Source organism: Psittacula echo (genome assembly GCF_963264785.1).
Source record: "Psittacula echo genome assembly, chromosome: 2".
NCBI classification, from domain to species: domain Eukaryota; kingdom Metazoa; phylum Chordata; class Aves; order Psittaciformes; family Psittacidae; genus Psittacula; species Psittacula echo.
The window spans coordinates 149572336-149585826 of record NC_137737.1 but is presented as its reverse complement, the minus strand read 5'-3'; the positions used below and the strand labels follow the sequence as shown (position 1 = coordinate 149585826).

The 13491-nt window shown below is 45.0% G+C and overlaps 2 protein-coding genes across 4 annotated transcripts in view; one reads left to right on the top strand and one right to left on the bottom strand.

Annotated features, from left to right (window-relative positions):
* Positions 1 to 5785, top strand: part of TATDN1 (TatD DNase domain containing 1) — a 16730-nt gene extending 10945 nt beyond the window's left edge. For 2 of the 3 annotated variants that reach the window (XM_080639585.1, XM_080639586.1), the window contains exons 9-12: positions 402 to 478; positions 1107 to 1177; positions 2074 to 2200; positions 5354 to 5486. In XM_080639585.1, coding sequence (XP_080495711.1) covers positions 402 to 478; positions 1107 to 1177; positions 2074 to 2200; positions 5354 to 5456 — 378 coding nt within the window. In that variant the 3' untranslated portion in view covers positions 5457 to 5486. Of the gene's footprint in view, positions 1 to 401; positions 479 to 1106; positions 1178 to 2073; positions 2201 to 5353; positions 5487 to 5654 lie in introns of those variants that run through there. The other variant, XM_080639587.1, reaches the window with a different exon arrangement.
* Positions 5084 to 13491, bottom strand: RNF139 (ring finger protein 139). Its single transcript, XM_080639584.1, has 2 exons — positions 13134 to 13491; positions 5084 to 8192 (listed from the first exon to the last, which is right to left on the bottom strand). Exons 1-2 carry the CDS (start codon positions 13312 to 13314, stop codon positions 6382 to 6384), a joined length of 1992 nt encoding a protein of 663 aa, XP_080495710.1. The 5' UTR covers positions 13315 to 13491; the 3' UTR covers positions 5084 to 6381.

Here is a 13491-nt window from a genome sequence, read left to right as displayed (position 1 = left end):
TGGGGAGAATGTTACACCGCTCTTACCGTGTCCCTGACAGTGCCCTGTAGGGAAGACTGTAAACATTCAGTGTGCACGGGGCTACTTCCTGTGTATGGTCTCCCAGCTATGAGCAAGTTCTGGGCCAGTAGTGGTAACACTGGACAGGCCTTTTCTACACCTATTTATCAGTAACAAACCCTGGTAGCCACTGCTGCTGGAGTGTTCAAGTGCCTTCAGCCTGAACTTTGCCCTAGTTCAGAATCAGCTGAGCCATGTCCCATCTTTGTGTTATGTGTCATACATACTATCAAAGGTATTTATGACACAAATGAAAACTAACATGTACTTTTAAATGATTGGAGTTTTAAATGAAGTACAAACATTGTATATATGTGTGCATCCATATATATACGTTCCAGGTACATTCCTTTGATGGCACAAAGGAAGAAGCAGCAGCTATAATAGATTTGGATCTTTATATTGGAATAAATGGCTGGTAAGTTCTTCACAAGAAATAAAACCATTTTGAAATGTCAGCAGCAGTGAACTCATTGCTTTCTTTTAAACAATGAGGTCAGGGTTTCAGAGCTGGCTGGACTTTTAATCATCTGACAGATTTAGAATCCCACTCATTAGTCTGTTAGCCATGAAAAGCTCTCAGCTCAGCGACTTAAATCTAGTCATGGGTCCCTTCTGCTGCCCTCGGGCCAGTCCTTGTTTGTAAATAAACAAGGTTGTCGAACCTGGAATTAGTCCTTCGGAGAGGTGTTTAGAAAACAGCGTCATTTGAAGCTGCCATGTCAAATCCGGGAGTAATGCGGCTGTAACCTGAACAGCCTCATCTGCATTCTCAGCACTCAGCTGGCCGAAAGTGTGTGCCCACGTACCTGCAGTGCAGGCAGGGGCTGCCTGTGCTCCCTGTGGCGGAACGGCTTCACCCAGTTGGTAGCTCTCCAAATCTGCCTTTTCCTGGGAAGTCTGTTTACAGGAAGCACTTTAAATCAGATTGTATTCACTAACAGAATTATTTAGGGAGCTGCCTTTGCTGCAAAACATTGCAACAGGCAAATGACTTTTGCACACTTTGTATGTTTGATTTTATTAACCAAACTCTGCTTTCCTAGTTCTCTGAAAACAGAAGACAACTTGGAAACACTGAAATCAATTCCGAGTGAGCGGTTAATGATAGAGACGGGTAAGATTTTGTATTTTGGTAAGTTTGTGACTTAAGCACTGCTGGGTAATGAGATTTGCTTGTATAGCAATGGTGAAGCAGGATCCGGACCCAAGGAGTTTGGAGCAGAAACAGGACTGGCTGTTTCTTCACTTGGAAAAGCAGTTTACAGGCTCCAGATATATTCCTTTTCAGCCTTCTGCTGGAAGGAAGGAGCTGTTATGTCAGTTCTGACATTGCACGGGAAGATAAAAAGGACAAGTCATTAAGCCCAGAGTTTTTAATGAACCCAAGGGCCAGAATCCTGCTTGGATAGCTGAAAATTTGGCTTGCTGGAGATGTGCCAGGCACAGGGCAGTGGCTAAGAGCTTGCTATAGGTAGCTGTAATGGCATGTGGAAACAACTGCTTTTTAATGGGATAAGGTGGAGGAACACTTGAATTCCCCTCTGGGCCTCATAAGCAGTGATTTCAGTTGACTGACTAGGGATGTGTTTGGGGCTTTTATGGCATGTTCATTTCAGTTACCAGTAACTGGCAGTTATAAATACAGTGTTTATTTTCTGTAGCTGAGAAAGGAAAACCACAAACTGCCTAAATCCTTACTGAAGTACAGACCTGTCATATAGGAGGTTTGTGTGGAACACATGCAGTGTATGGCACTATCCTTATGATGTCAGAAGAAATCAGTGTCATGTACTATTGCTGCTGATTTTGTAAAATGTAAAATCAAAACCAAATCCAAAGATTGCGAAGAAATTAAACTGCCCGAATCTCTGCAGTTCAATTTTGAAGTGGAAGTCACTGCTAGAAAGAGATTGCCAGAACGTGTCTGTGGAAATAGTTGGTTGAACTGCCTCATGCTATTATCAAATGATTGCATACTCTAATCATTTTCTTTTTTCTCAATGAACCTAGATGCACCTTGGTGTGGAGTGAAGAACACTCATGCTGGAGCAAAATACATTAAAACTACGTTTCCTACAAAAAAGAAATGGGAAGTAGGGCACTGCTTGAAGGACAGAAATGAACCCTGCCATATAATGTAAGTGTACGTAGCACTGTTGTTTAAAATACTTCAAATCTCAGGGGGGTGAAATAGAAAAAAAATCACAGAATCATGGAATGGTTTTGGTTGGAAAGGACCTTAAGCTCATCCAGTTCCAACCCCCTGCCACAGGCAGGGACACCTTCCGTTAGACCAGGTTGCTCCAAGCTCTGTCTAGCCTGGCCTTGAACATTCTTGCCAGGGTTGGAGCAGCCGCAGTTTCTCTTGGCAACCTGTGCCAGGGCCTCAGCACCCTCACAGAAAAGAATCTCTTCCTTACATCCAACCTAAATCTCCCCTGTTTAAGCTTGAACCCATTACCCCTTGTCCTGTCAATCAGCTCACTGGAAATGTAGTAAAGAGAAATGAATTCCAAATGTACTGAAACTTGTGCCCGGTGCTGCTTTGTAGGCTGTGAACAAATTTGTAAGTCTTTAATTTTCCCACTTCAGCAATTCTGGGTGTAAAAACCTCCCTGAAAGTGGAACCAGCGCTGGTTTTATCTTTTCACTGCTATACTGAAGAAGGGGTTAAAGCCTGTAAAGTAACATTGCACTTGGTGGTTGTTCCGATCCAGCAGCGCTGGAGCCGTGGGGGCAGTACTGAGGCAGTGAGTGGTGCAGGTGCCTGTGCTGGCATCAGTGCCCGTGCCATGAACTGCTGTAACATGGTTTGTGGTTAGGGTTGCCTCTTCATTCTGCCACTGTGCTTAAAAAGAACTGGTCCCATGAAGGTCAAATCTGAGTAACAGCAGTCAGTGTGCAGAACAGCAACAGAAAACTCCAGGGGTTTTGGGCAGTCACAAAGTACAGAAACCATCTCCTGCTGCCTTTTCATGCGCTTCCTCACTGAGGTGTGAAAAGCCGTTTTCTCCATTAAATAGCACCCATAGATGAAATGCCTGAATTGCACAACTGTTACTAAGGTCTGGTCAGTGAATTGTGTCAATGTGCTCAGTCATCAGCTCCTTGGCAACAAGGAGCTCGGGACAGTTTCTTGTGGTGTGGTATGTGAATACATTTGCAGCAGGTGAAGCTCACAGCTCCACCTGCCCAGGAGCAAAGCCCATGTACTTGATCAGAAATGGGATTTACTGCTGTGAAGTCCTATTGTCTTTCTATACAAAGCTGTGTAAGTTTACAACTAGCTTCCGAAATACTGCTTAGCATAGTGCTAAAGAATACAGGTATTCAGTAAGGTGTCTCCAAAACAAGTTTAGTTGAAAAATGAAGGGAATTCTGTGGCTTTTTTGGGAGACTTGAAGAAACTCAGATGATGACTGATCATGCTAAAAGCATAGTTTACACAGTGACATCTCCTAGTGTTTAGATACACTTTAGGCAGTTACCTGTATTGTAATAACTTTGACTTTATTGTTGTTTTACACATGAAGTGCACATATTAGCACAGAAGGGCTTTATGACTTTCTAGGGTGAGGCCATGATTTTGAAGTAGGGAAGAGATTCAGCTGAGAACAGCTGACTACAAGTGGAGGGAGTGCCTCTGCTGCTGCTGAGTTTTGTCGAGCCTGTTACGTGCTACCACCACTCTGTGCCTTTGTCTGCTGCCTCAGCTGTAGCTAACAGTGTTTCAGAAACCCTGAGCTGGAAATGCAGGGAGGCTGTCCTGCAGCAGTACCCAACTGCTGTGCTTTGGCTTCTGCTGCCTTTTATAAAGCAAAATCTTGTTTAGTTTAAAAAGGATTGTCCCGCTAACTTTAATTACAACCTGTACTAATTGTAGGTTAGTGACCTGAGAAACTCTTCAACCTTAGGAAAAATCATGTATGGCAACTGAAAACTGCTGGTTTTTGGGTTCTCAAGTAGGAAGATGTGGCATGAGGGGAAAGTTAGACCCAGGCCACAAAGGGTATTTCATGTTTAGGGTGTACAGGATGTTTAATATAGCTCAGTTGGCAGGAGGAATTTTGCAGTTGTCTTTTTTGGGTGGTGCTGGACACCTTTCAGTTCTGATCCTTAATACATTTTTAGAACTGCACTACTCCCTTTGTGGCTAAAATTAAGCAAACAAACAAAAAAAAAAAAAGCTTTCAAGAGGCTTTCTTTTTTCCTTTAGTGATTTCATCTACAGTGATACAGTAACATACAGCATCCTCCTGCATCCTAGTGGCGCTAGTTATGAAAGCTCTACCAAAGCTCTTCAAGGGTGAATTCTTTGATCTTTGTTACTTATTTCTGTGTAAGCCAGATATCACCCTGTATCATGTGGAGCATCCCCTTAAATCAAGAAGCTGTTTGGCTGCAAAGCACAGGAGGGGTCATGAAATGGGCTAAGTCTACACGGAAGAAAGTATTTACATATAGTAATTGCTAAGAGCAACTTTTTCTATTAGTCTTCCTCAAAAGGATAGGCAAGATCTAAAAGTACCAAACCCTACTACCAGCTTGAGCTGCTTACTCTCTTCACCACAAAGTTTTTGATGCACTACTAGAAAACATAATAAAGTTCAACACATTTTAGGAACTGGTCAGAATATTCATTTTCTTCAGAGAGATACAAAGTCAAGAAAATAAGCACAGAGGAAGAAGCATGGCTTAGTTTTCTGTTACCTGGTGTTAATATTATTCATCCCAGTTTTCTTGCCTCCTTTCCCTGGCTTGTTTCAAGGCCTTCTAAATTTGCTCATTTAATATTGACTGCAAGTATCTGAATGTGTTCATCACAGTTAAGCTGGAGAAGGGGGAAGTAGCAGTAAGTCCCTTTGGCAGCTCTACTCTCAGGTAGGGCTGTAGCTGGCTGGAGTTTAAGCTTTGCCATAGACCAGTTAATTCATAGCACAGCCTTAGCCTCGAAAGGCTTCTGGGTTTCAGTCTGAAACATGAAGACCATTGATAAAGACACCCACAAAATGACACTCTCTTTGAACCAGAAAGCCGTTTAATTACCTCCAAACAAGTCAAAAGACCAAAGTTGAGTCTGTACCAGTGCGCAAACAGTGTTCAGTGTGAAGGAAAGGGCAGTTAGTGACTTAGAAGTGAAGCTGTTTGCATAGCTGAGCCCCTGCCCTGTTGCTCTCAGCATAGGTTTGTATTCCAGGTTAGTCTAAGTGACTTGTACATACACATGCAGCACTCTCCAGTATGTTCAGGTCTGAGTGTCAGTCTTCTAATACCAATCTTTCTTTTTTAGTCAAATACTGGAAATAATGGCAGCAGTAAGAGAAGATGACCCGCTTGAGCTGGCCAATACTCTATATAACAACACTATTAAAGTCTTCTTTCCAAATATATAAAGTTGTTTTTCTTACATTTATTCAGTATAACTTTACTAAATATATTGCAAAACCTTAAAAATTATCCTATCTGCAAGTTCTTATCAATGGAAGCCAGTATGTAGCTTAATTTTTTTCCCTTATGGTACAAGATTAAAGCTGCTTTTGAAAAGGTGGTCTCTGCATTGGTGCAATTTCTCAGCCCTGTTTCCTTTTCAGCAAGATTGAGGACTGATTTCAAGGACAGCCCAAACAAGCAACTCCTGCTAACGCCTGTAGGCATTGAAAGATGAATACCAGGCTGCTGCATTCACGTGTAGAACACTCCAAGCTATTACTGGTAGTTAATTCAGCAGCGTTTAACACATGGCTGGCATGCTGTGCTACTTCACCAGAAAGCTTTGCAGTTTCACCTGTTGTTCCACCACACACACAGGTGCTATAACATTACACTTACCAACCTAAATTTTTACTTGTTTTAAATACAGCTCACTAGTTTTTAGCACTAAAGCTCTGCTAATACTGAATCTGTAATTAAAGCTGCTTTGGCTCAGGCTTTTCATTACTGATTTGACCTGCTCAAGTCTGTTTTCACCAGTATTTTTGATTTGCATCCAGAACTCATTGATGGGGGATTACTGGGATACAGTCTTTGGCACAGCATCGTCACTACATCAATTAAAGAGTAGTTTTCCAACCATCTTAAAAACATGTGAAAATGTTTTATTCCATGTACAATAATGTACATAATTTTCAGGTGGCCATGAAAGAGACCAGCAAAAAATCAGAGGTATATTTACAGTAGCACACACCACAGTAAACCACCACTGTTCACAGACTCAACACTGAGATACTGCTGTTGTGCTTGAGTACAATAACTACAAAGTGATACTTTTATTGTTGGAAGTCAACTTTAAACAAATACCTCACGGCTTCGTAAAGGGCATTATTCACCAAGAGAGTCAGAGTCAGCATTCAGAGTCTCAGTCAGTTGCTGTGCCACACAGTCACTGTCTTCCTCTTCACTGTCAGAACTGTCGTTATCTTCATTTACTTCATTTTCAGCATCAGCAGCTTCTTCTGCAGCTTCTACAGGGTTTTCATTGGGTGCCACAAAGCCATTGTTGTTGGAAACACTGGCGTTTTCCTTGTCCTCAATGTACACTTTCTGATGGCACATGGGGCAAGTGTCCTGGATGTACAGCCACTTCCGAAGACAAAGTGCATGAAAGTAATGGTTGCATGGAGTAATGCGAGCAGAGGTGGTGAACTCATGGTAGCAGATTGCACAGACGTCATCTATTTCATGTAACCGACTTCCTTTTACCTCTGGAAGCGAGTTTATTTTCTTCACAGCAGTCCGGCGGTTTATAAATGTCTTCCAGCCATTCTTTGCTTGCAGGTAGATGTTGAAGTACGCATGTAGACACATCATGCAAGCACGGATCTTGCTGCCTGACTCAAATACCATTGTGTAAGCTCCATTCCCAAACATGATCACTCCAAAGATAAACTCAATAATATTGCCAGTTGACCGAACATAATAGACATAATCATCAAGTTTTTCCCATAGCACATTATAGTAGCCATCAATCATAAACAATATATAAACAGTAATAGAAACTATTACTTTGAGGCAGAGCTCGACACAGAATGCTGTCACGGCAAAAAGCCATGTGTTTAGTGCATAGTGGTGCCAGAGGATGTAACTGAGCAGAACTGGGAGGATGAAAAGGCAAGCGGAAACCAACAGGACAGGGAAGTGTCTGCGGAACGATGACACATGGGAGGCACTGAGAGACATCAGCACAGGGTCTGTCATCCCATGGATAAAATGCAGGACTGCGGTCAACAAAAGGCACATGTTTCTACTCAGGCGAACCAACCGTTCTTCTGGTTTCAGTCCACTCAAACCAGTCTGCAGAGCCAAGATGAAAAACAAGACGGGCGCTACAAACCCCAGCCTTTTGTCATCCTCGTCAGTGGAGCCGATGAAGGCTAAGATGCCAAGCCCCAGGTAATGCGCAATGGAGGAGATGACGGCGCTCATGCCTAACACAGTTAAAGTGGAGTCACACCCACTTATGATCAGGCTGCAGAGCAGTTCCCAGCAGTTATCCCACGATATCAAGAAGAATTTCTGTTCTGTATTAGTTTCAGCCATCTTTACAATGTATGTTAATACCACAGCCTGGGCTGTAAGTCTTGTTAGCCAGAAAACACGCAGTACAGCCGGAAACCGAATCCTTTTCCACGTATCCTCCATCAAGAGCTGTAATCCGTAAATGCGATACATGTGCCTCACCAGCAGATAAACATAGCGCACTGAGTAATAGAACCATTTAATTTTCATCACCAAAATGGCTGTGGTGTTTAGTGTCAGAACCAGGCCTGAAATAAAAACTAGTATCTGCCGGACATTTAAAGGTAATTCAACAATCAAGCCAATGACAGGAATCAGTATATCCAGGATGATGAGTTGAGAGTATATGGACTGCACATTCAGCAGTGTAACATACCCAATTCCAAAGGTCAGCTGAAGGATGGAAAGCGCCATCCATAGCGAAGGTCCTTTATGAGGGAAGATCTGGATTCCAAATGCAGCTGTGTAGTAGGCACTGTAGAAGTTTATGTGCAAAGCAGCATAGTAATTCACCAACACTGAAGTTGCAGCCAGCAGGAATGCCGAGGCGATCATATAAAACTTGAAAAGTGCTCGCTGTTGTAAGACCAGAACAACACTGGAGACAAAGACACCTAAAAACAGATTGAAGTCATTTAGTTCTCAGCAGAAATTCAACACCAGATTGTAACCTATGAGCTTTGGAGCGACATTAATTTCATGTATCACTTCCCCATTAGTCACTCATAACTTTGCATTACCAATGGGGCCTTTTCCAGAACAACAACTTTCATCCTTTCAGAACAGACATCCTTTCCAGAGGATGACTTAAGCTCCGCATTTAATATGCCTGTTCCCTGCAGCTGCAGTGCAAAGTAATGCAAGCAGTAAATCACAATCACTTATTAAGGTCATCAGCAGTCTCAGACCAGAGCAGCGACAGCTCCCAGCCTTTCAGCCTCGGCCTTGAAGTCTAAGGGTAGTTAAGTTCTAAAAGCAGAAAAGAATTACCACATTACAGGCAAAATTAATAAGGAATGAATAAAATAGTAAGTCCCCTAATTCACTTGAGCAAAGCACTCAAGCTGGAGTACTAAAGGTAAGTCACCAGTTTAGCTTAACCCTAATGGGAAAATAGCGAAAATTCGCTGTAGTTTACTGGGGGAAGACATTGCTCTTCCAATTCCCTTCAGTTTGCTTTCACTCCTGATAGGATATCATGAAACAGAGTCGAAACACAGTCTTCAGAGAGAAGATGTTCCGCAGTACAAGTCTTGTACACAGAATCCAAACCTGCACCTGCTGCCCCTGCCAGTGCAAACTTGCATCCTCCTTGTTAGACATCAGGTTCAGATCCTGAAATTCCTGTTTGCTCACCTTTCCCTCACACTGACCATGAACACATCTTGGCCATGACTGGGAAGTCTGTGCCTTCCTATGACAAATCCTATCAAAGCATCTATAGTACCTTTGTGTTCTATTTACATCCTTGCAGTAAACTGTAGTGCAGCTTACAAACATCATCACTATGTACCACATCCGTAAGGGCTCTGCCCTATTAGGTGTTACATTAAATGGAACTTATCGCTACATTCCCGTCCTTAAACGTCACCTTCAGAAAGCACACTGCTTTTGTTTTTGGCTTCTCAGTCAGCTTCCAGTCACTGCAACTGCTTTCTCATCCAAATCAGCCTGGGGAGATTTTGACCTCTACAACTTACATTTGATTTTAAGTTTCTTTCAATTTCCATGTGGAGACGAATGAAATCACAAGTAATTCTCTTTCTATCGGAGGCCACCATCAGTCTTTTCTGATGATTGTATTTTAGATAGTTCCAAATCCTCCATAATCAAGTGTTTTAAAATATATTGTAAGCCGTGGGATTTTAAGATCATGGGAATAAAAAACCCTGCTCAGACCCTGCATCTGATTCCACCAGTAGTGTTGCCAGCTGCTTGAGTAAAAACAGTAATACAACCAACAGCCTGGAGGACTGAATGAGAAGGAAGAGGGTCAATGAAAAAAGCAGACTACAAAAGAAGTTACGAATGCACTTTTACAGTATTCCCTGCCAGCAGCACTGGCTGATAGAAAAACATTGTCCTTAACTAATCATTAACCTGGTAACCCTGTGCAGTAAACTGAGGAAAAGCCACAGCCAGTTTCCAGAAAGTGCCTTGTATCATAGCTCAGCTCTTCCACAAAACCCCCTGAATATTCATGTCTTACACACAGCACTTGTTTTAACATCAGCTGGACCGTTTCACTGCCTTCTCTTGCTCACCACACACACACACACCTTTGGGAAATGAACACTCCTGACAAGTCAGTCTCCTCTGTCCTTTCCTGGCAGTCACAGAAAAGGCTCCCAGACTTGTAACTAGCTCCTTATTTACCCAGTTCTGCTCATTTGAGGGAAAGGAGATGCATTTTGCACTGAGCAGGCTGCTCTCAAACATGCCTGTTAACAAAGCCTAGTTATCTTCCCTGCAGTTTCAGTAGCAGGCAGGCCTGTGTTTAGGTGCTACAGGTCATCTCAGAACGCAACCATGTCACTTGCAAGACAGCCCTAAACACAGTACTACATGTCAACAGCAGAGTTAGGCCTACTGGTTCCTCTGAAGAGGAACTAACAAGGTGCAGCATTTCGCTGCCAACACTTGTGTGGACAAGTCAAGACAACCCAAAGGAACCTCAGAAGACCACGGGAGATAACTGAAATCTCAGAAAGAGAGGTGAGCTCTCCTCTCCCTTGTCTCCACGTTATTCAGTCCATCTTGCCATGAGAAGGCTTCCCCCTGCCCTGGAAAGTGCTCACCAAGCAGTCCATCTTTTGCCACTTTCCCTCTGATGGGAAACGCTACAGTTCCTCCTTTGGTAAGAGTTGTCTCATGTTTCTGTATATATTGCTGCTCACCTTCACTGTGCCACCCCATCACCAACTGTCTCTGGTATGGCCTCTAACAAAGCAGTTAATCAAACCATGAGCAATTCCTTTTAACCCATTTCCAGTGTTACAATTAATTCTTCCCCATCATTTTTTTTCCCCTTTAATTCCTGCCACTCATCAGTGTCTTTATAGTAACACACTGCTGAGGATTCAACTTTCAGTCAGCTGCAGGGTTCAACTACCTTTACACATCAATACTTTAAGTGTGTGGAACTGCCAAATTACATTTCCCTAGCCCCAGCCATCCCACTTGCTCCCACATCTTTCCATAGACTGCAGTATTTACATTAACCCTGTGTCCCTGCTGAGGAGGGACTCCTGCCTGAATGACAGTTTCACCTCCTGGGGGTCATGGTTCTGCTGGAATGGGAGTTAAAACACCCATGCCAAGATACGAAAGGTAAACATCGTGTTGGAGACAAAGCAAGGTTAATCAGAGAGATTAAAGAAGAACTGTGCTCCAGTTGGAGATGTTGGTTCTGTGCCACGTGTAACTCCATGTATTTGTGTAGAAAATAAGTGAGAGAAGAATGAGACTGAGGAATCCTGCAGTAAAACTTCTTCAGAACCATCCCAATCTGTTCCCGCTCTTGGACAGCTGTACTCCCAGAATGTTTCAGCACTGTTCAATATCACCCCTGAAAGCTATTGATCTCTACGGAGCTACAATCTTCCTATCTGCAGAACAAACTGTGTGTTTATCCTAACTAATACTTTGCTACAGGGAAGATAGGGATCAGTCTTTCAAAGCCTGCAAATGGTAACTAAAAGGGCAACTTCCCCACTATTTAAATACAGAGTGATCCAAAATAAATATTTCCGTTTATCCTAACAGCAGCAAAACCCTAACCCTGTAATCCTTGAATTCAGATGAGGAAAAAAGAGATGCAAAAGCACCCTGTTGTCTGAACCACATGGAAGGAACATCGTCTTTAAGCAGTTATGTTTAATTTCTCTTTAATTTCGGAAAGCCAAGAACCACAGACCACTTGTCTCAAAGTACAAGATAAGTCTCTTGGCATAAACTGCTCCCAAAGATCTTTTGCAGGAGGCAAGGATTACCCACTTCTCCTAAACCCTTCCAGAAAACCTTTCCATATAACTGCAATCCTGAAAAGCACCTTAACCTGTTGATCACAGTATCACACATTTGAGACCATCGCATAATGTATCCACCTTTCTTATTTACGTGGGATTAATTTCAAGGCGCTTCCTTGAAATTAAAAAAAGCACATCTCAATACAATCCTAAATTAAGTTGGTGAGGCACTGCAGTGTCAGGTTTTTAAATTGAATTATCAGTGGGAAACACTTCAAAATTCCTGAACTTTGGAACAAAGGGTCAAGAAAATGGGAAGTTGGGAGAGAAAACCCCCTCCTCCTCCCTGTGGTCACAGAGCTGTGGGTACCAGCTGCTAGGCCAGGCAAAGGTGAAGCAAGACCTGCTTAGCCTCACATCTCACCAAGCAGCCGCTTCCCAGGCTCCCGCTGCCAAAGGGGAAGCTGCCCAAATAAAGCATCTGCTTTGCTGCTTTCTTCTCCCTCCACTCTCACTGCTGTCTCAGGGCAGGTTATCCTTTACTTTTTCCCCTTCCACTCCTCAATTTCTATGATGCCATCACCACTGCCTTCTCACTGTTTACCCTCCCTTTTAACCACTCTTCTCCGCTGCCTGTCCCAACAGCCGTACCACCTATTTCCTTTCCGACTATTAAACATCCAACAAAACACAGCATCAGCATGCCACAGGCCTGCAAAAAACTCTTGCTGTGTTTTCTGTTCTCCTTTCCTTCCTGCCTCACCATTCCCAGCTCCAGATGTGATATCCAACGCAGCATCATCTCTACAGCAGTTCACAGAACCGAGTCTGTGTAAGAACCCAAGATAACAATACCGAAAGAGTATCACATAGTTACACCAGTGACTTTCAACCTTCATCCCAGGCTATTAAAAATAAGCATGAGCAAGTTTAAAAGACTTCTCTTTCATTTGGGAACCAAACACCCGGCATTGCTGAATTGCTGTTCCTAACGTAAGTGTTTAACAGCGTATTTCAGGAAGATACCACAAAGTGCCTGAAAACAAACAAACAAAACCCTACAGCCCCGAAGCCCCACGTTTTCCGCCGCGGAAGCCCGCGGGGGGGACTCACGGCCCCCATTCCCCGCGCACATGGCGAGCGGCACCCGCCCGTTAATTGCAGCAGCCCGCGGCTCGGCTTCGCCGGGTCCCTGCGCCTCCCGACGGCGACCACGCCGGGGGGGGGCGGGGGGGAAGGCAGGAGGAGCCGGCCCCACGCCGGGACTCGGTGGACGGAGGCCGGGTGGGGAAGCGGACACCAAACGGTGTCAGGGAGATGATCCACGCGAGTGGGCACTCGGGGGAGCCCAGGGCAGGGGAACAGAGGCGGCAGAAGGGGACAGAGCCGGGGTAGGGTGGGGGGAAGGCAGGCCGCGACAACAGCCGACTACACGACGGTGGGCTGAGGGCGTGGGGGAAGGAAGCCGCGCCTCGCCCGCGGCCGTAAGTAAGGCCAGCGAGGTGGGCAGCAGCGAAGGGGCCCGAGGCCGGCGGGGTGCCGACCCCCAGCGCCCGGCCGGCGGCGCGGGAGGGGAAGGTGTCTCACCCAGCAGCCGCAGCAGCACGCCCAGGACCGCGGCGCACAGGGAACCCCCCGGCAGTGGGGACGAGTTGAAGATGGCGTCGATGAGGAACAGGCTGGGCACCCGCAGCGCGACCTCCAGCCCGGCCCGCAGCCGCGGGCCCAGCCGCAACCACGGGAGCTGCGGAGGGCCCGAAGCCGCCATCCCCTGCGAAGGGGGCACACAGCCCCCTTTCTCCCGCCTCTTAGGGAGCGAAGGGGTGGGTGTGTGGGGAGGTGTGGCGCCCGCAGCGCTCGCTACCGCCCCGCGCCCGCCGCCCGGGCCCCCCGCCGCGCCGCCGCCTCCATGTTCCTCTGCGCTCCCTCGGCAGCGCCGGCCCCA